We start from the raw sequence: 26,057 nt of genomic DNA on the forward strand, positions 1-26,057 counted from the left end.
ACACTCACACATGGACGTACACACACAAGTACACTCACACATGGACGTACAGACACACAAGTACACTCACACGTGTAATAGTGATTGTATTTATTTTCTTGTGTAAAGCCCCTCCCCTTTTAGAGGCCCCGTGTAATCATTGGTCAAAAATAATATCCCGTTATGTAACTATTGATTCCCCCAATCAATAGTTACATAACGGGATATTATTTTTGACGATTATTTTGACAGTATCACAATATTATTTGTGTGCTAGTTAGCTGTACCTGCTCCAAAACTCCAGTATTTTTCCCTCATAGCTTGTTCGCCATCTTCTTTTTAAATAGGGAGCCAAGATCTTGTCAGCACTTTTATTTTCCTGACTGATCAAGACTCGTGTTCTCATGTCTCTCTATTGTCTCTCTGCAGCAGACATATGGTGAGCAATATGTTTGGAACATCAAATCGCAATAAAATCGCGATATAGAATTGTAATACATATCGGATTGGCACCTAAGTATCGTGATAATGTGGTATGGTGAGGTCCCTGGATATTCCCAGCCCTAATGCATAACCATGTGCACACACACACACACACACACACACACACACAGAGGGTTCTGGTTCTCCCTCGTACCTCCGCTGACACGGACACACACATCTCACTCCACCTCGCCAAGGTCTGATGTCAACACTCATTTGGTGTTCAAGCTATAAATGTGTTTGACTATATGTTCCAGTGTTTTGCTATTGTTTCCTCTTTTCCCTACAGCGTTGCCTCTTCGCCTCACCGTTCTCATGTGGATTACGTTCGCTTGCTATTTAGACTTTTTTTTTTTTAGTCTGCGACCCCCATCATTTTGATATTGTACGTTGTTGGATTAACATACTGTATATGCAGACAGCCAGTGAAATATCAGGACATAAAAGAGCTGTCTGTCTAGAGGCTGCTTCTGGTGCTATCGTCCTGATTGATATAGCCAGGTGGAATAGGCCCTGTTATACTAGAACACTTCTCCCGTAGCACCGTGGACGTACTGACTTACAGCGCATTCAGAAACTATTCAGACCCCTTGACTTTTTCCACGCATTACAGCCTTATTCTAAAATTGATTAAATTGTTTTTTTCCCCCTCATCAATCTACACACAATACCCATAATGACAAAGCAAAAACTGTTTTTTAGACATTTTTGCAAATGTATTACTATAAAAAAACAAATATCTTATTTACATAAGTATTTATACTCATGAGACTCAAAATTGTTGCGCACGAATACTTCTTCACCCTTCTGACGCAGCGCCGTGCGTCTCCAGATTTCTATCTCACCATGCTTCTATAAATCAATACACTGAGAGCTGTTTAGAGGCTGAAGTCACACCAACCCTAATGCAACCTTAAGAATAACCCAAATACACGCATGCACATGTCTTAGACCAGTTGTTTTTCTCAGTGCTTTAATAGTAAATGTAATATGTGAACCCAGCTCATAGGTGAGGAAGGGAAGTGTCTGGCCTCAGTTCCCCCCTACTGAGCTAGAGAGATTATGTTGTGTTCTTCCCTTGTGTTTTCATTTCTAAATGCCGAAAACATTCCCTCATAATACACACAATATGGAACACATTTGGCGTAATTTAGTTTGACAAATTACCAGTTATTTCTTCTCGAGCAGTAAATTAGTTATTTAGATTAGGCAAGCTTTTTTCAATAGGGGTGGGTGGGAAAAAAAACATCTTACTAATGTTGGGAAAAAATGTATTTCCTCCTGTGTGTGATGTGCCTAAAGAAAAGTAATTAATATTTTAAAATATAATTTAAATCCCTTTTTGAGTTTTAATATTTTATTGCCTATATGTACACAACAACCGTGTGGTGGTTGTGACTCTTCATTAAAAGTTAACACTTTCCAAGTCCCTGAGATTGGGTATATGTCCAAAATGGCACCCTATTCCCTATTTAGTGCACTACTTTTGACCAGGGCCCATAGGGAATAGGGTGCTATTTGGGACAGAACTTTAGTCTGAATGATTTACTACTGACCAGGCCTGGGTAAAGGAGGAGGTGCAAATTGGGAAGAAAGATGGCAGAGGCCTGTGGACATTGATTAATATTGGTAATGCCACCCCCCTCTCCCGCTTCCCTGTTTTTGTAATGGCGTTTTGGGACCAGCCCGGGCACTCGCCTGCTACCCGGGTAGAGAGGCTAGAGCCGAGGTGCCCTGCTGGGTCCCAAATGAGCCTGGAATGGGAGCACATCGGAGTGTGGGGAAACTGATCACTCTGTCAGCTGCTCATTCCACCATAATGTATTTAGTGCTCATTTCACGAGAGAGAGAAAAATATTGTTATTTTCAAGGTCAGGGTTTTAGGTAGTCTATCTACTGTGTTCTTTTTGTTGTGTGATGGGGAAAAAAAGAAGACACCCAGCATAGCAAAACAAGGCCGTCTTTATGCTGCTGCTGGCCTCGCTACTCTGCACTGTGACTAGGGCTATAGGCTACCACCACGCTGTTCTGTAATTGCTAACACATGTGCTACCTCTGTTCCCCTGCAGCCGTCCTCGGGAGTTCTGGCGCCTCGACTACTGGGAGGACGACTTGAGGCGGCGCCGGCGCTTCGTCAGGAACCCCTTCGGATCCACTCACTCGAAGGCCACGCTCAAAGCTGCAGCTGAACACGGTCAGTCAGCCCTCCTCGCTCAATACCCAGCGTCCTTTGCTCAAACCCTCCGTGAGTGTCTGTGCCCGCCTGTGGCAGCAGGTCCACGGCAATAAAAATTAGCACTACAGTTGCCATAAGTGTTTTATTGTACCACAAGAAACAGTAAAAAAATAAGAAAAAGCACACCCTCATTTGAATTAAATAGTTCACACAGTTAACTGCCTAACTTGCCTCCCCATTAGTGTTAATTATGTTAGTACACAGTGTTCCAATAGGCCCTCACACACGCACATCCTGTCCTTTCCTGGACCCCAAAACTTTTACTTAGAATTTCTCCCCTTTCAGTTATTTAATGTCTGAGTTGGCATGAACCTTCAGTGGTAGCAATGTGAAATGTGTTTGTTTCCTTTTCTTTGCTCTTGCATGACAGTGGTGCCTGGCATTAATGGTAAGTAATATGTCATGCCTCCCTGACTCCTAAGCACCAAGCCCTTTGATTGGTCTTCTCCCCATTTTCCCATGATGCATTATCATTTGACTTGTTGATAGAAAGCAGCAGTTGGGATCTTCCGTTCTTTCCATCTTCATTTTTCTCTTTAATATTTAATTTGACACCAAGTATAGCAGCAATTCAAATATTATGGGTTCACTAATTTAAAGGGTAGAATGTTGATTTAGGCTAAGTAGGTAAGTATTGTAGCTGTACAATGATACAAATATAAATCACTTGAATCCCAGTCGTTATCCCACCTCAACTACCTTTGTCCCATGTTATTTTCCCTGCTTTAAATTCCCAGTCATGGCATCATGCACAACCTTCCCACCATCTCAGGGGATGACTTGTACTTGATTTGATTTAAAAAAAGAACACTGAAGCTACAGTGCCAGAATCACATGCATTCAGTTTGATCAGCTCAGAGATGTCATTATGTTCATAAAGAGAGCCAGGTGAGGAGGAACAACGGTGTTGATGCCCATTAACAAACCTCAAATCTTAATTGGCTAAAGGTCACCAAGCAAAGATACATTAACTTTCACGGGAATAATTAGGTATTTCTTTGAAGGTGAATATTATATGAGGGCTAATTAGTTTAGGTGAAATTAATCATTTTGTAAATATCAGGACTATTAATTACACAGTACGTCTTGTTTGTGTGTGTTGCAGAGAGAAACCCAAACTAGCTTGGTTGCTCTTGACCAATATCTCAACAGTACCATGTGGTAAAAGCAAGTCAAGGATCGTGTTCTGTTTAAAAGGAAACGGTGACATCAATACTGTTGTGTTACCTAGAAGACAGAGGTATCGATAAAACCCACAGTATTGATTACCTTTACCACCAGCACTGGAATTGGGTTTCAATTGATCCTTTCGTTTCCCTGTACTTGCTTTAAAAACAACAGGTGCAGATTCTGTTTTGAAGGCGTTTATGTAAAGTGTTAAACCCCGATTTTCTGTTGAACTTCCTATGAGGACAACTAAACCAAAGTGAACCAACAGTTGAATAGTCACCGTCTCATTCTTAGCGATAACTAGGTTGGAGGAAACGTAGAAGCCATTAACCACATTGGCTGTAGGACACATGTTCTCTAGCGTTAGAGTCGGAGTGACGTTTACCCTGGAGTAGGCCCTAATCCCTACTTTCTGCTAAAACGTTATCCTGCATATCTTGGATAATAACTAGGGAGCGACGTATACTACTTTTTTCACACCACTAAGCCAGGCTGTGCTGGGCTGGCCTGGTTTCTGCAACCATGCTGGAATATACAACGTGAAAAGGAAATGTCCGAGCCAGCACAGTACGGTTCTGGTCGGCACAGTGTGAAGAACGGTTTTAGTCATCTACCACATTCATTGGCCAAGTAGGAGCAGGAGTCCCCAGAGTAGAGCCTAATCCCTAGTTTCTGCTAAGACACTAAAGAACGTATTCCCAGTCACACCAGGGTTAGCGATCAGGGCCGTGCCTGTCTAGGCCTGTTGGTTTTTACCGGCTTAACCTATTGCACTCCATAATAACGGCCGGTTTCTGGCCCGAAAATGTCTCCAATATGTCACAGGGGTGGAGGTAGTCGCCCCCCCCCCCAAAGGTGACATCAGTCCTCTTGACAAACGGCCCCCGTGACAGCAGTCAATAAGAATGTGTTCTAAAAGCAATATGCGTCTGGCAATCCCAGCATCCTCGTGGGCCCGGCGGGGACCGGGGACGGGCGTAATGTCTGTGGTGTGGAGATGCAGCTGGAGGGTGGAGGGACCTGAGGACCAGTGGTCCTTCTCACTGTTACTCTGATACTCTCTTTTTCTCTCTGTTACTTTCTCGCTCTTTCTCTCTCGCTCTTTCTCACTCTCGCTCTCTTTCTCTCTCGCTCGCTCTCTCTAGGTTTTTCTCTTCTCTATCTTTCTCTCTTTTCTCTTTGTGTGTCTCCCTAATTCTCTTTTTGCTTTTCTCTCATTCTCTTTCCCTTCATCCCTTTATGTTAGATCATTTGAAATCATCAGAGTTTATTTGGTCACGAACACAGGATACAGCAGGTGTAAACAGTGATGCTTGCTGACATGCTCTCCCTCAACAATGAATGTTGAGTAGGAGCTAGACACAAGGCGACGTCTGTTGGCGCCATCTTACAATTTTAGTGCAATGAAGAACTGATTATGAAGGCATATGATCGTTGAAGCGTCAGTTGGTGACTTGTAATTGTTCTCCCCTCTCCATCACTCTGACTTACTGCTCTAGTAGGGGGCATCATCAATAAGTCAATATAAAACATGCTCTGGATATATTCATCAACATATGTAGGACATATTCTGCCATATAGGGTGAGTTTTGTTTTAAAAGTCACTACTGTAGTAAAAATAGCCACCAGCCAGTCTTGGTAATACCTCTACAGAGTATTGTCCTGTTAGTTGCATATGCACACACACACACGCTACTCTGCTGCATTTGGGGAAAGAACATATCATTCAAATATCTCTTTGACTTGAGGCCTGACTGTGGCATCCATTTTCTGATGTAACCTTTCTTGTTGTTTTCATCGACCCGACATTTGTAACGGAAGTGGAGCGCAAGGCGAGAGTGCAGTCGTGAGTTTTCAAACGGAACAGAGGCCATATCTGGCTGTAATTATTCTGATCCCATGAAACAGGGAAAATAGAGAGAGAACCCTCTTTCCCCAATCAAAACATTTAGTGCATGGTCACGTCTGCATTTAACATTTATTTCCAGCTACTAGAGTGATGGCAACACTTTTCAAGTCATGAAAAGACGCTCAAGAATAGAAATTAGACCTATTTAACCGGTAAGAGAATTTTAAAAAACATTTGGGGAATTTAAAAAGTATTGTATTCCACCTTTCCAAAAAAAGTGCATTGTTTGTTTTACAAAGTATAAGCATTTTACAAAGTATAAGTAAACCATTTCCTAAATGGCATCTTTTTTATGTAAGCTATGTAGGAGGAAAACATTCCTGTATTTAGGCCATGGACAATTCTTAGATTCTATACAACTGTGATCATTCATACCCAGCCAAGAACCTTGAGGACCATTTCCACTCTGAGAGCCCCAGCCGGCTTGCAGACGCGTGGCGGTCAGGCTGGTTGGGTCGGTGAGGGGGCTAGTTATGTATTTATGGCTGGAAAGAGACATCCTTTCTGGGGATTGATTTGGTCCTGCCCTGGGTGAAGGGAGGGCTGTGGAGGGAGGCTGGAGGAGAGGTGGCTGGCAGAGTAAATACTTGAAGACTAATGTCTCTGTTCAGCAGATCAATACTCGCCTCATGACTCCAGCTCTTGGCCATGGTCTCGTTAAAAACACATTTGTTAATTCTGACAATTTAATTGCTCTTGACCAAGCATGCCTTGAGCTTCAGTAATGTAAGCATATGAATTAGCATTTTGAACCTCTGGCAATAGGGGAATGACCTGGGCCTCAACGTAGCATGTCTTTACTATAGCGTGAACGTAGCATGTCTTTAATATAGCGTGAACGTAACATGTCTTTAATATAGCGTGAACGTAGCATGTCTTTAATATAGCGTGAACGTAGCATGTCTTTACTATAGCTTGAACGTAGCATGTCTTTAATATAGCGTGAACGTAACATGTCTTTAATATAGCGTGAACGTAGCATGTCTTTAATATAGCGTGAACGTAGCATGTCTTTACTATAGCTTGAACGTAGCATGTCTTTACTATAGCGTGAACGTAGCATGTCTTTAATATAGCGTGAACGTAGCATGTCTTTAATATAGCGTGAACGTAGCATGTCTTTACTATAGCTTGAACGTAGCATGTCTTTACTATAGCGTGAACGTAGCATGTCTTTAATATAGCGTGAACGTAGCATGTCTTTACTATAGCTTGAACGTAGCATGTCTTTACTATAGCGTGAACGTAGCATGTCTTTAATATAGCGTGAACGTAGCATGTCTTTAATATAGCGTGAACGTAGCATGTCTTTACTATAGCTTGAACGTAGCATGTCTTTACTATAGCGTGAACGTAGCATGTCTTTAATATAGCGTGAACGTAGCATGTCTTTAATATAGCGTGAACGTAGCATGTCTTTACTATAGCGTGAACGTAGCATGTCTTTACTATAGCGTGAACGTAACATGTCTTTACTATAGCGTGAACGTAGCATGTCTTTAATATAGCGTGAACGTAGCATGTCTTTACTATAGCGTGAACGTAGCATGTCTTTAATATAGCGTGAACGTAGCATGTCTTTACTATAGCGTGAACGTAGCATGTCTTTAATATAGCGTGAACGTAGCATGTCTTTACTATAGCGTGAACGTAGCATGTCTTTACTATAGCGTGAACGTAGCATGTCTTTAATATAGCGTGAACGTAGCATGTCTTTAATATAGCGTGAACGTAGCATGTCTTTACTATAGCGTGAACGTAGCATGTCTTTACTATAGCGTGAACGTAGCATGTCTTTACTATAGCGTGAACGTAGCATGTCTTTAATATAGCGTGAACGTAGCATGTCTTTACTATAGCGTGAACGTAGCATGTCTTTAATATAGCGTGAAGGTAGCATGTCTTTACTATAGCGTGAATGTAGCATGTCTTTAATATAGCGTGAAGGTAGCATGTCTTTAATATAGCGTGAACGTAGCATGTCTTTAATATAGCGTGAAGGTAGCATTAGCATTTTGAACCTCTGGCTAGAGAAACAATGGGGCCTGAAAGTGTAATGGAAACATGTTTTATTCACGTTTGTGCCCCCTGTTCCATCTCAATGAATGGGTTAGGTGACATGACCTGATGGGTATTTTGTTTATGTGGCATACCGGCTTATTTCAGAAACGCTTGTATTGTCGCTTGTTATATGTTGTAAAATGTGTATGTGTTTTATTCAGAATTATTTATAATACATCCACAAAACTCCAGACATTCACACTTCATATTTAAGCATTAAGGTCTGAGGGGGTGTAGTACAACGCAAAGCAACGCGGACTGCCTGGATACAGCCCTTAGCCGTAGTATATTGACCATATACCACAACCCCCTGAGGTGCCTTACTGCTATTATAAACTGGTTACCAACTTAATTAGAACAGTAAAAATAAATGTTTTGTCATACCTGTTGTATACGTTCTGATATACCACGGCTTTCAGCCAATCGGCATTCAGGGCTCGAACCACCCAGTTTATAATTATAAGTAACGTAGACAACAGTTGACAGAGACATTGCTTCAGCTGAAGGACATGTTAAATGTTTTAGTCTTTGAATATTTTGCTAAGACATAGCCTAATATCCGTTTTTTTTAAAGGAAATGTTTAGACTTTTCACTGCCGTTTAGTTTTTACTGCTTTGGTTGTTTCACTTTTAAGTTGAAATGGCGTTAAATGGATTTTAATTGTTTGATACACACTCCCACATTTGATCATAAACACACACATGCATTCAGAACACTTCTCTGTACATATGTCATATATCAAAAATATACATCATATCAATTATGTTTTCAAGAATACTATATTTTATTTTATGTCATTATGTAATATTGGGATACATGTATCAGAAGTACAATCTAGTAGAGTTTTTATATTCTTAACTTCTCCTGGCTGTAACTACTTTACAAAGTAGTTTCAAAAACAGCACAATGTTTGTGGAATTTTATTTGCACACAATAGACAATCTAACATGACCAATTCTGATAATACTATTCACAACTAACAAGTAAATCATTCACAGCCTATTAGTAACATTTATTGGCAAACTAGTAAGTTGATATAGTAGCAGTAGTAGTCACAGTAGTGTTTTCTTCTTAGTTGTAACACAACCCAAGACCCTTCCACATCCATATGCTAGTGTGTTGAGTATTGTGGTCTTCTCAGGGTGAGACTTAGTGAGCATGTTTATGGCGGAATGTTCAGAAGTTCAAATACACATGTCTGCCTTTTTCATCTCACTCCTGTCAGTAAGAGAAAGTCGTCCCGGCCCATCGGTCTGTCCAGTCAGTTCACTTGGACGGTGTGAATATACTATACTATTGTAGCATGTGGTATGTATTAGAGAGCTGGTAGTAATTTCAGTGCCGCTAACTAAAGAATCCTCCGGGGAGACTTAATTACAGGAAGACCAGTCTAAATATCATTGAGCTGCATATTTTCCATGACATGAGATTTCTCAGCTCTCTTAGACTCGCTTGCTCTCGCTCGCTCGCTCTCTCTGCTCTCTCTCTCTGCTCTCTCTCTCTGCTCTCTCTCTCTGCTCTCTTTCTCTGCTCTCTCTTTCGCTCTCAGCTCTCTGTCTCTCTGCTCTGTCTCTGCTCTCTGCTCTGTCTCTGCTCTCTCTCACCCTGCTCTCTCACCCTGCTTTCTCTCACCCTGCTCTCACACTCTGCTCTCTCTCAACCTTCTCTCTCACTCTGCTCTCTCTCAGCTCTCAGCTCTCTCTGCTCTTTCAGCTCTCTCTCTGTTCTCTCAGCTCTCTCTCTGCTCTCTCAGCTCTCTCTCTTGCTCTCAGCTCTCTCTCAGCTCTCTCTCTTGCTCTCAGCTCTCTCTCTTGCTCTCTCAGCTCTCTTTCTCTCTCAGCTCTCTCTCTTTCTCTCTCAGGTCTCTCTCTTGTGTTCTTTCTCTCTCTGCTCTCTCTCAGCAGTTTTGGAGTCCATATATTATAGTTTGATGTTGAGAAAAATGCTAATTGTCTTAGGGTCTAACCTCGTCAGGTGATGCTGCTCAGAGAGATTGGAGGGGCCACTGGGTCACTGTCCAGTGGTTTTGGAGTGGAGTGCAAAGAAACCATGTTGAGTGTAACACACACACACTCTCTCTTTCTCTCTCTCTTTCACACACACATTCTCTCTCTCTCTCTCTCACACACACACACACACACACACACACACACACACACACACACACACACACACACACACACACACACACACACACACACACACACACACCCACCAAGGGCCTGCATGATGAGGGTTCTGTAAATGTTTGCAGATTACTGTTTCTCTTAAATCCTTTTGGAACCTCAAGTCATGTTAAGTTTAAATAAAAAAGGAAAGGCAGTAAGCTTTGGAGGCTCTTTTGCTTTGTTGTAATATCTTTGGCTCATGTTTCTGGATATTGGGTTTGACCAGAATCATGTTTTGTTTTGATGACTTGTAAGGGCACAGCAAGGCAAATTGGGGTTTTAACAATGAATTTTATATTTTCTTATCAGTACATTTTATACTTTACATACAATGTTGTATATCTGCATTAGAAATACACTGAAATACACGTTATTGCCTGAGTATCAATTAAATAAAACGATTGGATTTTAACTATTTAGATTAGTGCCATTCAGGTAATACAGTAAAGACAAGTCGATACAATGTCGCGCTTTGACGTTGTAACCTCACTCCCGCTGCCATGTGGGTATAGCTAGCCTGCGTTGGCACAACGCCATTGGAAAATAGCTTTATGGGATGAGAGTCCGATTTGTTAACGTAACCGTTCATGTTCACAATAACCCCGAAGGCTCCCAAGAGTCATTGCTAGTGTTCCAGCTGGGTTCATGGCTCGATGATAACTTTACAAATTTTACAATAATATATGAAAATTGCATGAAGTTCTACTAATTGTTGCCAGTTTTCTATCATTGTTTTATAAACTCGTTTTGATGTTTCCATCAGCTTGAGCATCTTTATGTTGATGTTATTTTTCGCATGGAGTTTTCATTGTACTAAGACTCATATTAGCATTAGATCCGTGTTGCATCTGAATGTGCACTAGAGTTATACACTATTGCTTTATATCATAATTATAGGATTATTACATTTTTATCAGGCTTATTCATGCCATTTTGTCACAAAATAATTTTGACCAATTTAATTTCGAATCCATTCTGGAATTGCAATGCAAAACGTCAAGACTTAGACTAAATAATTAAAGACATTTCTGGCAAAATAGACAACTCAACTCAATAAATATTTATATTGACATTTGAATATTCACTTTACTTTCGTAGTACGAATTATTGATCAATTAAATATGCTACAATATGAATAGGTTATATAGCCATGCATTTTCAGTGATCTTTTTAATATTACATCTGTCATCCTGTGATATAGTAAACTATCAATAAACATAGCCCAGAATAGCAGCGTATTTTTTGTCTATATATTTCAAACGTTTCTTGTTAGGATACTAACCTCTGTACAGAAAAGTAACTTGGTAAAAAGACAATTACGTTTGGATGGCGGTTTAAAATACGTTTCTTCTTTCAGCTCCGGAGGAAGATATCCTCAAAGGCAAACAGTCCATCAGAAGTCACGCGATGGGAAATCAGAACTCTGAGAGTGAGATATTGTTGGATGGCGACGATGACACTCTATCATCCTTGGAGGAGAAGGAATTGGAGAACCTAACAGGTAACGCATGCAGCTCATCCGTTTCATGTCCCAGCGCACATCATTTAGAAGGGGCTGGGAGCGCAGGTTAGTTGAATTCTCCCCCTCCCGCCTTTAAAGAGTCTCCATTGCTAACGCGTGCGGGTGCTGCTACGGGTACTTTGAGGCGCGCATGCAGGATAACGTGGCTCCCGAACGGGTAATAAGGGGGGATAACCTCCCCAGCGCCTCCCATTACCCCTGGAGTCTCATGATGTTTTGTGATGCTCTGGCTTTGGGGGAGGAGAGGACAATAACACATACACAAACATGTCCTATTGGCGCTTGTATACAAGTTCACATATCTCAAAGCGAAGCGCATATTTGTTTGTAATGAAATTATAGTACAAAAGTACCAACAGGCTTGTGTAATATGATTCATAGTTAGCTTTTGACACAGTAATTATTATTATTTTTTTTATCATTGAGAGGTTGAGAATAGGCCTATAATTGAAGAAGTGAACTGTGCATTTTGTCTAAATGTTTTGGCCTCGAGGTTCGTTTCTATTTTGGAGCCTACCTCTGACTTCCTTTATGTTAAATGTTAAATGAATACCGCAAATTTGTACTCATGACAAGTGCGATATTTTGACACATGCATCCCATGTGGGCCTATTTTATGATTGGGCATAGTGTATAGGTGCACGGCTTTTAGCTAAACGGTATTATTTTCACATTTTAGAATAGCACTATGGCCCTTAAACATGTTCTGTGTCTTTAGTTGTTTATGATTGCTCTATATGTGCAGTTTTCCTATATGAATCCATGTCGAATAAATGGTATATGCTGAGATCAAATCGACTGTAGGCCTTGCCGTTAACAAGACTCAAACACATCAAATGACGTTGCTGTCCAATTTCTTATCCACTTTAAATACATTATCAGACACCCATATTGATGTAAATGTGGCTCCCTATACCTGGAACTCCTACAGGCCTGTTAGTTATGTTACTAATCGGATTGCATCCTATATAATCCTCAATTTCCCCACATCATGGCTTTCCAATATAACTTGTTCACCCACTGTAGACTAATATAAATGCGCTCAGATCGCAATTATATGAAAACACAACGCCCACGATGACAATAGGATTAAGGGGTGATCCCATACATATTAAAGTGACATGGATTCTGAAATGAAGTGGAAATTGTCATGTGGGTCTCCTACTCCTCTGACTAGACAGACAGACAGGAGCCACGCCCCAGTACAGGCAGCTGTCTGTCTGAACAACACCAGGAGTAATTGAATGTCTCCATGGCAGTGATTGAAAAATGTTATTTCGCGCCCGGATTACATGCTAATGCTCACAATGCTCGGAGGGCTACGGGGGAGGGAGGGGGAGACGGCAACAAATGAACATATCTGTTTATTCCATAGCCATCCGTTTCGGAAAGACGTGGGTGCTTTGGGGAAATCAAGCCGGGCTCTGAAGCCCCTTTCTGCCGCGCGGCACATCTGCAAATACAATGCTTCTGCACACGTGGAGAGCGGGGCAGGAGCGGCAAGAGCTTACACGTTGCTCCCTCGAGCGGCCTTCTCATTGTCATACTGGCATAAATTAAGATTGATGAGAGATTAAACAGACGTAGCACCAGCCCGCAATCAATGGGGCCTGATTGACAGCTGATTCTATTTTTTGACAAAGCTGGTCTGTCTTGGGTTACGCAGATGCTGATAATTTATTTTACTCAGCGGGTCAAACCACCTCTCCCTCCCTGTAGTCTAAAGAGGAACTGTTCAGATCGTGGTGATTCTGGTTTCAGTGCTTCTCAACACGCCATATTAGATCTAACTCGATCTAGCAAGGAAATTAGGTCTAATAATAGTGCTAATAATAATTGTGAAATGTAAAATTGCATTCTTAATTTAAATTGCAGTTACACAAATCATTTGCATTCAGTTTTAAGCTAGAAATTATACAATTGAGAAGAATTATATTTATTTTTCTTCTTGACCTCGCATCTGATAGATAGGCCTATACAACCGACGCATCGCCTAGACCAGGGGTGCCCAAACCTCTTCGTGGAGATCTACTGTCCTGTAGGTTCAGTCCAACCCTAATTTAGCATATCTGATTCAGCTAGTTAAGGTCTTGTTGAGCAGCTAATTAGTAGAATCAGGTGTGTTAAATTAGGGTTGGACTGAACCCACAGGACGGTAGATATCCAGGAAGAGGGCTGGCAGCCCTGTCCTAGAGCAAATGTTTTCCCTCATTAAAAATGCATATGTGGCCTTCTCTATATTGTTATGGTATTTTCACGGAGACAAAAAGAGCCATCAAAGTCAGTGCGTGCCCTTGTTGAGTTTATATGTTTACTTTTACACGCTGTTGCCCTTTGAAAAAACTCTCGTTTTCTCGAGGAGGGGAAGGGGTGATTTTTGTAAAGCGGGCTAATGTTTGCTTTCTGGCCCGTGCCGTTGTTGGGCCCTGTCTGTCTCCTAGGCCCTGTAAACATGAGCACTAGCGCACAGCTGGTCGCCCCGGCGGTGGTGGTGAAAGGAACGCTGTCCATCACCGCGTCTGAACTCTACTTCGAAGTGGATGAAGAAGAGGCCAGCTTTAAGACGATCGATCCAAAGGTAAGGGAAGGGCTTTAACTTCCATTGATCCAAAGCAGGCCCTCCCGTCATTCTGTAAAACCAGCTTTCAAAATGGCTCAGGCCTTTCTCCCAGTCCTTCCCTGACCCCAGCACCTCCAAGTCATGCTTTTCTGCAGCCTAATTGCTTTATAAAGCCTTTATAAGAATTTAGGAAATAACTCCAAATATGAACATGCGTAGACTAAAAGCCTTTAGGCTATTGCATGACGACTGTAAGCAGCCTCGACTTCTGCGATCATCAAGTCAAATAATTATTGAATAATCCAAATGTAGATCGAGACTCAATAATCTCTATAATTGAGATTATAACAACCGTATAGGCTATGATGCTGTTTTGTAGTGTGTGTATTTGCGTAGTGAACGTGAACATTAAACGATAGCTTCACTCGTGCTTGAATTGCATTGGTTTAGTGGGCTACGTCATTGACAGCTTCTATCTCAAGGCCATCAGACTGTTAAACAGCCACCACTAACATTTAGCGGCCGCTGCCAACATACTGACTCAACTCCAGCCACTTTAAAAATGGGAATTGATGGAAATTATGTAAAAATGTACCACTAGCCACTTTAAACAATGCCACTTAATATAATGTTTACATACCCTACATTACCCATCTCATATGTATATACTGTACTCTATATCATCTACTGCATCTTGCCATCTTTATGTAATACATGTACCACTAGCCACTTTAAACTATGCCACTTTATGTTTACATACCCTACAGTACTCATCTCATATGTATATACCGTACTCTATACCATCTACTGCATCTGCCATGCCGTTCTGTACCACCACTCATTCATATATCTTTATGTACATATTCTTTATCCCTTTACACTTGTGTGTGTGTGTAAGGTAGTAGTTGTGGAATTGTTAGGTTAGATTACTTGTTGGTTATTACTGCATTGTCGGAACTAGAAGCACAAGCATTTCGCTACACTCGCATTAACATCTGCTAACCATGTGTATGTGACTAATAAAATTTGATTTGATTTGATTTGACAACATAACGTCTCTGAAAACAGTTGTTTGCTTTGCAGATTCGATACACAAAGGCCTCAGAGCCTGCAGAAGCATCACAAGCAAACATTTGAAAAATAAGTTAGTCTATCGCACATCATAATACAATGTGCCTGATATAGAGAGAAGACTAGGCCTGCTCTTCTTCCTTCGGGTCTTTCAGTTGTTCGTGAAATACAGCCCAGGAATCAGGAATACTGTGTAGGCCAATGGCTTATGTTGTGGTAAGTTTTTTGTTGAGAATAAAAACCATGAAATTACTTTAATTTATTATTCGACACCTTTGAAATGTAGCCTATATGATTCATTTGAATATCCCAATATCCCATATTCAGTGATATACCAAATAGGCTGCTGCTAATGGATAGCCTACTGTACTAAGCAATATACCCGCGTGGTGTTTAGTCGCTAGTAGCAGAAAGCAATATGAATCAGGTCTCGTTAAGAAATGGGCCCTGACTTTCCCTGGCTAGTCATTGAGTGACAGTTGTGTATCTTTTTTTCAGCAGTCTGCGCCCAGGGTTATTGGCAATAACAACAATAACAGTTATAATCATAATCTAGTTATAATAACAGATAAGTTCATTAATCAACATTTGAGGTTTTGATTTCCATGCATTAATATTTTTCTGTTGAAACGGCAAATGAATTAACCTGAATTTAGCAATGGTCTATTCTGGTGAATGGGCCTACTACAAGTGGGTGGTGTGTTTCTCTTTATCCTCAGGCTATAATTCAGCGAAGAAATTGCATATCTCCCCAATAGTTAATAAACAGTAATAACAGACATGCATACCGGTGTGTTTAAATATGATTTTTGCAGCCATATAGCCTATCGACATCAAACTGTCGACTAAATTGACGTTATTCTTTTGTTAAAACAATTTTCATCAATTTGAACTAAATTATATTGTGGTATATTAATTATTCCAAGACGAAAGTTAATGTATGTTCTTTGATATGCATAATAATGCAGCACTCGTATTTTGTATCAAATTAATCTAGGTCCAAGATTTGCCAAATGTATTTGTATTAACATTCCTTTTTTACGCACATTAATTCTGTTTTTCACACAGGAATTGATTTCACGATCCTCTTTATCTAGTAAATATACATTTGTATTACTCTTACTAAACAATGCCAGTTCTCAAAACATGTATACAAACACAAGGCCAAGTTGTAATGTAATTTTCTTAGTTTTATTAACATTTCAGTTTAAGGTCAGTAATGAAAAATTGGAACTTGGCACGCTACATTTTTATTCTTTCACTTAAAGATTTTGTGCATATAATTTTAAATAAACATTTATTCACTTTGTGAAAACATTTATAAACAAAACAACAACAAAAAGTATTACATTTAGCTTAATGTACCTTCACGTTCTCTCTCTTTGAATGGCAACGTCCCATTTCACTCCGTTGTAAAAGTTTTTTTTGTTTGCATGTTTTTAATTTCAATTGTTTCACATTGCTCGGAGAACCCAAGATCATGACGTTTTCCTCCACTCTGAAGTGATCTCAAAACGTCACCTCGGCCCTAAATAGCAATAGTATCACAATCAGACAATCAGACAGTTTATAATTTGTCCAAACTTTTTGCATTCGTGAGGATTTCCCTCGCCAGTCTCCACGTCTGCTTTGCGGCAGCTTCAAGGGCCGAGTGTGGCTTCCCCTGAAACAGGTCCAAATTTGGTAAGAAATAATGGGGGCATCTGCGGCACTGCAAACACGAGATGAGCTGCAGCAGAATTCCGTTGATTCGATCTCCGAGGCAGGACTCGTCCCAGTCGGTCTCTCTCGGGTGTTTCTCACACTCATACAGCAGCAGGGTCTTCATGTGGTAGCTCTGGAGTGGCTGACCGGGTAGCTCGAGATGACGGTCGCGGAGAGTCTTCAGGACCGAGAGGCATCTTTTCCTGCATCCCGCCATCAGGAGCCTATTCTCGGCCTCGCTGAACTGCAAGACCCAGGCGTCACTCTCAGCCGAGCTCTGTTTCCCGGTCAACGAGTAGCACTCTTTGGAGAGCAGGTTAAAGCCCTCGGCCTTGACCTCGGCCACCCGGTTCGGACCAGGCCAGGGGATATGGGGCATGGGCCACTGGGCAGCGCTCCTAGGCCAGATCCCTGTGCACTTGAACGCAGGGGTGATCTGAACCACGTATCTCTCCCGGATCCTTAGTTTTACCTCACTTGTATCTGCTACCATTTTAACCACGTCACGGTAGCTACACTTATCCACCGCTTGCGCCACCAGAGTCTGAAACCTTGAGCGGATCTTCCGGGCGGAAAGGTAGCCCGAGGCCGTTATGAACTCGACCCAGAGAGACATACTTCTTTTGCGACCGTCGCTCAGCTTCAGTACAGCGCAGCCGGGCAGAGAACCATCGTCAACAAAGTTGAACACTCCCATCTGGTTGAGGTAGAGGACCACCTCGAACTCGTTGGGGGCTATGACCTCCATCCCCTCGAAGCGCGCCTCTATCTCGCTGAGAGAGGAGATGAACCGGGGTTCCTGCACCTCGACCTCCTTCAGGACGTCCGACACTACCTTACACACCTCCCGGATAGTCTTTGCAATGGCCGCTTTTCGAGTTTGGCATCTCTCGCTGTAGTATTTGTTGAGCTGGTAGACCAGCTTTGCCTGCGTCGCGATCATGTTTGGGCAGAGGTCCGGGCTGTACACCGGCGAGTCGCAGTACGTTGACGGATCCAATGCTTACCGGTAAAGCCAGAGGCGAAACGCTCTTCCCCAAGCAATGGAAAAAATATATTATTCAACTTTTTTTGCGTACACAGCGGATGGACGTCAGACAGTTTCGGAAGGAAACCGATAGGGATGCAACGTAATAGGCTACTAAATATCAGTCCAAGTCATATGCAGTAGGCAGCCCCAGAATGGGGTGGGCTCAGTGTACAGTATAATACCGTCCGTGTCCTCGCGCTTGCAGACCCTAAAGGATAAAGCTCTGGTCGTGACCACTCATCTCTCCTTGTCTGTTCGGTTGAACGTGAAAACTACGCGTTATTCTCCTACCTTGCCACACTGTTGTCCACACTCAGCTGTGCGAGCTGGACTTGTGTAGTTTATGAATGGTCCCCTAGAAGAGTGAAAGGGGTCGGGCTTCTCCTCCTGCAATCAACGGCGGAGCTGTCAGTGCAACCAGCCAATCAGAGGCCTCTCCGACAAGCACTCTTTCACGAGAGGCACACTTTCGCTCTCCAACATCCTGCGCGCGGAGCCTCTGCTCCCAGGTCGAGATATAGGAAGATAAACGGTTCCTTTTCGTGTACACAATTTGTGCTCTTTTCTACGAAGTATATTTAATACGTTTTAAAGACAGCTGTGTCTCTTTTGCCTTGACCTAGCCTTTTTTCCCCCCAGATGTGCACGTGCACAATATAAAATGGAAATATTTAGAAGGAGAATAGGTTGCGCATTGAGTGATGCTGGATACCTGGCAAGGGAAGTGTTTATTTACTTGCTCGCTTCATGTCTGAATGGCATCAATTTGGAACCCTTTTGTTTTTCTATGGCAGTTAATGAGGCTTGATACTACTTTATAAACGTTAGCACTAATGTCTTAATCGTTTTTGACAATGTAACTAATACGTTTTTTAAATGCTGTACTGTTATTGTATGTACGCATTATTGGACTTCGTGCATTTGCATATTTCTAGTGAATTGCTCATTTATGTATATCAAGCAATTTTTGACTGATGTTTTATGACATTTATGCGTCAAACAAGAAAGCCTAATTTTTATTAGAAAGCGCGTCTCCAGGCTGCGGGTTCAACACGGTGTGTGATAATCAGGTTAACGAGATAAATCGAATGTTCAGTGAGTGTACAATATTTCTAATATATATATTTTTTTTCATAAAATAGCATATTTTGTTTTCCTGATTTTCAGTATTTTTTCTCTCCAGTGTAATAGGCTAGAAGTTGTTCACATTTCAAACCTCTTAACATATTCACTTGTCTTAAAGGAAATGCTTTTTGTTTGTCTTTTTGTGCCTAGTGATTTCATCTTGGTGTATCGTGACAATAGATTATAGGCCTGAATAGTTAAAATTACACCCAGTAATTTCCCTCTGATATCGGAGCAACAACCTTCCCCTCACCGAAATGTGGTTTATTGTTTTCCCATACCAATTTGGCCTACTACTTTCCCTAATATTCTATCGTCCAAATCAACATTATATTACTTCCATATTACACCCATTTCGATTACATATTACACAAATCACCCATTTCATGCCATTGCACAATTTAAGAACGGAGAACAATTCCGCATAGAATGGATGCGCACTACACGCACCTGCAGTGCAAGTTTTAGCACGCGTGTAATTATAAAATGTGATGAACGATAATAAGACTATAGGCCTATTATTTTAATTGACATCGTAAGACCCGTTGATGTTAAAAACGTGATATTCCATAGTTATTCAATACTATGTTTGGGGCCTGTTTTATTGCAGCCTATTTGCCCTTGTCGTTTTATAAAGCGCATGTTAAATTAATAATGCCTAATTCAGAAAAAAAACAAAAGGTCTGATGTTTCTCTTTTCACATTCTTATTACAACAATTGAAATATGTAATTGATTTCCAAGAAGCTCAATTATATTTTTAAATCACTCTAAAGACATAAACAACCGGCTTTTTCTTTTTCATCGTGCGCTGTGCGTGGTTTTCTAAAAATGCACGTACTTTTAATCTGGTCATCGCTTTATCGGCGCGTGAACCTTGTCGGTGATGAATAATAAACGGACAGGGGTTCTTCGCGCGGGCCCGGGATTGTAATTGAAGTCCTCTTATCACCCCAGACTTCATGTTAGATGACTTAAGAACCAATCACCGTCTCCTCGCGGGCACGGCACCGAGACGCGCGGGGAGAAGGCGGGGTGTGAGACTGCTCCTCAGACAGTGATGCTGCAAAAGAATGGCCCCCAAAAAATAACGCATCAGTTAAATGAAAGCTACTTAAGTTAAAGTCCTCTTTGCAAAACTATTGATCTATCTGCAGCTCAGAAGCTTCTTTGCCCCTCCTCCGGTTGTAGATTACTCAAGTTAATGAGGCGCAGGTTGTTAGGAGCTTTGGCATTAAATTCATTAGGGAGTCAATCGGACATTCTCTGTCCAGTGGACGTCGTTTTTATGTCGGGATCCCTCGAGGCTTTTGGCCTAATTAGACATGAGTGTTTTAATTGCGACTTTTGGCTATTTGGGGCTAGAAACATCTTCAGGACCTTGTTGTGGTGTTAAGCAAAGCACCCAACGATGCAACGACGCGGAGTTAACATGGCTTCTCAAAAATCTATATTGATGACATGAAAACCTTCTTTCGCATTCTTATGTACGTTATGAAGTTATTTCAAAAATGTATATTGTATCTCTTTTCAAATATATTGTTATCATACAATAGTCAGCGAAGCTAATTTAACACGTGTTTAGACATATGGGGGAAAAACTGCATTTGCAGATTGTTTGGCCCTTTAAACAGAGACAGACTAACATTTTAAATGTAATTGATGGTGATATTAGTAAATGACTGAAACGCTATTGTCTCAATGTTATGCAGGCTTTATACAGCCAATGCCTTTTTTTGTAGTTTAGTATTACTAAAACGCAACGATTATTTCCCATTTTGGAGAATATGCTTTTTGCCCAAATATACATTATGTTCCCCACAGATTGGTCAGCATGACCACTACACAGAGGTTAATGAACTGAAACATTCCTGGAATACTCATGGACTCTATTTAGCTTTAGTTTCTCATTCTCACCACATTCATTGTAGCATCGGGTTTAGCTGAAGACTGGAAAAGGCAACCACTGAAAATACATTGTGGATACTGAAATAAGCCACAACGTTGCCAGAAACCAAGTGATTAAGTGTTTTTCAGTTTTTCTCTGTAAACAGTTTTTCTGTAAATGTTTTATTATTTTTCTAAACCGTAAAATGGCAAATGCCTGTGGACTTGTCGTTCTCGTAGATTCCAGTAGTATTGATGAAGCTACTAACAGTACAGGGAGTACAGATGACTGTAGTGTAGGAGATGGGGTTGGATGATATCTGGGGAGACATCTTTTATGATGTGCTACTCCAGATATTGCAAAATCTGATAGTCGTTTTGCGCAGTTAATGAGTAAATCATTCCAGCCTGTGCTGTTTTTGTGCTTATTTACGATAGTAACGTTAAATAATCTTTGTATTGTGAAACAGTAAGGCTTAGTTAATTAATTTAGACTTCATTTTCAACATATTTAAACAGCCTAACTGATAAAACTGCACAGTTTTTGATTTGTAAAGTTCAAATCGAGTAGTCTTGCACTTCACGATATATCGTCAATGTCAAATATCACGATATTCCATTTGATCATATATCGGCCCAACCCTAGTAGGAAACCTCGGGACGGATTCACAAAACTCACTCTCTTGATTAACTAACTATAAGCCTAGATGTTGAAAAACTATAGAACTGTAGTTAAGGGGTGTGTCTGTTGGATATTTTAATTTAATTGAGGGATTTGTTTTATTGACTATTTCCTGGTTCAAGTTAAGTAATGTAACCTCAAGTCAATGTGATAATTTTCACTTGTGATGAGTGTATTTGGTGTTTACACATATACAGTGCATTCGGAAAGTATTCAGACCCCTTAACTTTTTCCACATTTTGTTACGTTACAGCCTTATACTAAAATTGATTAATTTGTCCCCCCCCATCACAAAATACCCCATTATGAGAAAGCAAAAACAGTTATTTTTTGTTGTGCAAAATCTGAAATATCACATTTACTTAAGTTTTCAGACCTTTTACTCAGTACTTTGTTGAAGCACATTTGGCAGCGATTACAGCCTCGACTCTTCTTGGGTATGATGCTACAAGCTTGGCACACCTGTATTTGGGGAGTTTCTTCCATTCTTCTCTGCAGATCCTTTCAAGCTCTGTCAGGTTGGATGGGGAACGTTGCTGCACAGCTATTTTCAGGTCTCTAGAGATGTTAGAAGCCACTCCTCAGAAAAAGGCAGATGACAGCATGATGCTGCCACCACCATGCTTCACTGTAGGGATGGTGCCAGGTTTCCTCCAGACGTGAAGCTTGGCATTCAGGCCAAATAATTCAATCTTGGTTTCACCAGACCAGAGAGTCCCCCCCCCCCCCCCTTTTGTACACTCACTGTTTGTTTGTTACCTATGCATAGTCACTTCACCCCCCCCCTATATGTACAGATTACCTCAACTAACCTGTACCCCCGCACACTGACTCGGTACCGGTGCCCCCTGTATATAGCCTCCACACTGACTCGGTACCGGTGCCCCCTGTATATAGCCTCCACACTGACTCGGTACCGGTGCCCCCTGTATATAGCCTCCACACTGACTCGGTACCGGTGCCCCCTGTATATAGCCTCCACACTGACTCGGTACCGGTGCCCCCTGTATATAGCCTTGTTATTCTTGTTGTGTTATCTTTATTATTACTTTTTATTTTAGTCTACTTGGTAAATATTTTCTTAACTTCTTGAACTGCACTGTTGGTTAAAGGCTTGTAAGTAAGCATTTCACGGTAAAGTCTACACTTATGTATTCGGCGCATGTGGCCAAAAAAATTTGATTCGATTTTTTTCTCATGGTCTGAGAGTCTTTAGGTGCTTTTTGGCAAACTCCAAGCAGGCTGTCCTGCCTTTTTCTGAAGAGTAGCTTCTGTCTGGACACTCTACCATAAAGGTCTAATTGGTGGAGTGCTGCAGAGATGGTTGTCCTTCTGGAAGGTTCCCCCATCCCCACAGAGTGACCATTGGGTTCTTGGTCACCTCTCTGACCAAGGCCCTTCACCCCCGATTGCTCAGTTTGGCCTGGCGGAGGCCACTGTGTTCTTGGGAACTTTCAATGCTGAAGAAATGTTTTGGTACCCTTCACAAGATCTGTTCTTCGACACAATCATGTCTCGGAGCTCTACGGACAATTCCTTCGACCTCATAACTTGGTTTTTGCTCAGACATGCATTGTCAACTGCGGGACCTTATATAGACATGTGTGTGCCTTTCCAAATCATTTCCAATCGATTGAATTTACCAGAGATGGACTCCAATCAAGTTAGATGCACCTGAGCTCAATTTCGGGTGTCTCATAACAAAGGTTCTGAATAATTATGTAAATGAGGTATTTCCTTTTTTTTTTAAATATACATTTGCAAACATTTTAAAAACCTGTTTTCGCTTTGTCATTATGGGGTATTGTGTGTAGATTTTAGAATAAGGCTGTAATGTAGCAAAATGCGGAAAAAGTCAAGGGGTCTGAATACTTTCTGAATGCACTGTATAGGCATACTATACACACACACACACACACACACACACACACACACACACACACACACACACACACACCACACCCTTTTCAAGAAAATGCAATCTGGTAATTTTCGCATGATCCTGCATATTTGGTATTTTGCATTAACCATCTCTGTTTTCTAAACCTGTTCCTATCTTTGATTTACAGTTGGTGGAGTGGCATTCATGTCAGTGTAGTAGTCAACCTATAACATACACCTATCTGTTGTTATTAGCAAAGTTCTGGATCTGGACTAGAACCGTAGTAGAATTGACGCTGTCAAGAGACGAGATAAGCCACATAGACGCAAGCGTTCATTTGGAAGTTTCTAGCAAAAATACTTGAACTCTAACCGAACAGGCAAAGTTACATTAGGTACCGCGTGATGTATGGTTTACTTACAACCTTGATTTATTGTAAAGATTTTTTTTTTAAATGCAAAACTGTTGAGATTTGACATTCTTTTCCCCTGAATCATGCCCGACTGGAGGAATAGTCGTACTCAAGGAGCCTTGGCGTGCAGCTTAAGAAAGAAAAAAAGAACGGTTAAGGGTTTTTATTTTAGACTGCAAGACTGTTTAATATCAAAAGCACAGTTCAGTCCCTGAGAGATGAATACACGCCCCAAGGGTGTGTCCCAAATGACACCCTATTCCCTATGTAGTACACTACTTTTGACAAAAGCCCTATGGACCCGGGTCAAAAGTTGTGCACTATATAGGGAACAGGGTGCCATTTGGGATGGGACACACTCAAAGTCGTGAAAATGTCCAAATGTAAAGTAACACGCTAACTGTAGCTTAATGAAATATATGGTGACAGTAAGTATGACTTATAAAGACAAATTGTAAATACACTCTGAATGTCAGACAGGGTCAATATACACATATCTGGAATATAAATTCTTACCTTCATAAGCAACTGAAGCAAAATTGTGTGAACCGGAGTTCAACTGATTTCACACTGTGTGACAACACTACACCTATTATGGGCAACGCGTGCAGAGCTAGAATGTTGTTTTTGTTGTTCAAGTAGTTTCTATGTATGGATGGTATTATTGAGGTTGTATTAGGTGTAGTTAGTCATCACAATGTCCTGTAGTTTCAGAGTGTGTGTGTGCGTACACATGTGCACGCGCTTGTGTATATTTTGGCCCCACCCTTTGACCTCTCCTTAATTCATACAAACATTTTGTGTGAATCATCTTTTGGACTCATCATTCACTATTCGTTTCAAAGTTTTCACAGATGTTCCCTTAGCGTGTGGATCTAGAGGGACTAGAAAAAAGCTAAGTAAGGCTGCTTATTCTTAAGGCCTGTCACCCTTTCCTCGAGGGTTAGCTGATTTTGTAGGAACAGAAAGAAAACAAATAGTCTCAGAACCATAAGGTTGATCCCTCTTAACCAAACAGAGTTCATTTCCGATAGCCTCCTTCAGAATCCATCATGTTGGAGTACGCTACAGGACTGCAGAGATTCTAGAATTCGGTTTCATCTCCGTGTACTTCCTCTTTGGTGTCTGTGCACCTTATATGGCATTTTGGATTCTGGCGTCTATTTGAAGTCATCCAAGGCCATGTTCAGTGTTCAGTGCATCAATGGTGATTATGCTAATCATAAAGATTTTACACGTTAATACACATTATATAATGATTATAATAATTTGGGGGATTTTATGTAGCCAATATATGCCCATGTTATGTTTTAGGGTAAGTGTTTACTAAAACTAGTATTTATTACCATCAACACAAATATGATAGTATCCATGTAGCATAACGTGACACGTGTTATTGGACCAATCACGGCAAAGAGCAACTCAGTACCTGGAAGAAATAAAAACATGTCATAGATACTAAACAGCTTCTTTTGAGGCCCTTTTCAGCCTTTTTTTGGTTTCTATCGAAGTCATCTTTTATTCTCTGCCAATTTATCTCTGTCTGAAAACATCCCACATTATCAGACGGCTCCTAAAGATCGTTCTCTGGTCTGTATTGAATAGAGTAAAGGAGGATGAGGCCTGCCTGAAGATTCAGTCTTTGATCTGAGTCTGTGTGACGACTCCACAGTGATCCTCTCACTACACCAGGACAGGGTCCATAACCCCTCTCTCTCTCACTCTGCTTTCTGATAAGCACCTCTTTTTCTGACTCACTCGCTCTCGAAAGTACCCCCTCCCCTCCCCGCAACACACTACCACATCTGCCCAGCTACTGAAGAGGCTAGCTAGTGAGCTACCAGATTACTCAGCCTAGCCCCAAGGGGTTATGGGATATACGGCCGCTGTTTTTTTCGCACCTCGCTGGCGTACAACACAATGTAGCCAACCCTCCCTCCTCGTGTATGTTTTGCCTCCATATATATTCTTCCTTATCTGTTTTCAATGTTGAAGGGAATCTTGACGTCCATACAATCTGCAACTTGACCTGAACATTGGGTGTAAGTATTGAGTCTGGATAACTCATTGGGACTTGTATGGCAGCTATATTTGCTCGTTGAATGTATCTAATAGATGGTTATAATGGTGGTTAGGGGTCATTCTTCTTTAGTGAAATCAATGATGACCAAGATGT

General features: G+C 41.2%; 2 protein-coding genes across 4 annotated transcripts in view; one reads left to right on the forward strand and one right to left on the reverse strand.

Annotated features, from left to right (window-relative positions):
• LOC139579136 (lipopolysaccharide-responsive and beige-like anchor protein) overlaps positions 1 to 26,057 on the forward strand; it is a 310,713-nt gene that overhangs the window by 160,032 nt on the left and 124,624 nt on the right. For 2 of the 3 annotated variants that reach the window (XM_071407447.1, XM_071407448.1), the window contains exons 38-40: positions 2,532 to 2,656; positions 11,365 to 11,508; positions 13,971 to 14,107. In XM_071407447.1, coding sequence (XP_071263548.1) covers positions 2,532 to 2,656; positions 11,365 to 11,508; positions 13,971 to 14,107 — 406 coding nt within the window. Of the gene's footprint in view, positions 1 to 2,531; positions 2,657 to 3,068; positions 3,087 to 11,364; positions 11,509 to 13,970; positions 14,108 to 26,057 lie in introns of all 3 variants that reach the window. The other variant, XM_071407446.1, reaches the window with a different exon arrangement.
• LOC139579126 (protein mab-21-like 2) lies at positions 16,330 to 18,229 on the reverse strand. Its single transcript, XM_071407424.1, has one exon. It carries the CDS (start codon positions 17,805 to 17,807, stop codon positions 16,728 to 16,730), a length of 1,080 nt encoding a protein of 359 aa, XP_071263525.1. The 5' UTR covers positions 17,808 to 18,229; the 3' UTR covers positions 16,330 to 16,727.

This window comes from Salvelinus alpinus, chromosome 6 (assembly GCF_045679555.1).
Source record: "Salvelinus alpinus chromosome 6, SLU_Salpinus.1, whole genome shotgun sequence".
Taxonomy (NCBI): Eukaryota; Metazoa; Chordata; class Actinopteri; order Salmoniformes; family Salmonidae; genus Salvelinus; species Salvelinus alpinus.

Coding starts and splice junctions, on each gene's coding strand:
- LOC139579126 (XM_071407424.1), bottom strand. CDS start 17,807: ATGATCGCGACGCAGGCAAAGCTGGTCTACCAGCTCAACAAATACTAC.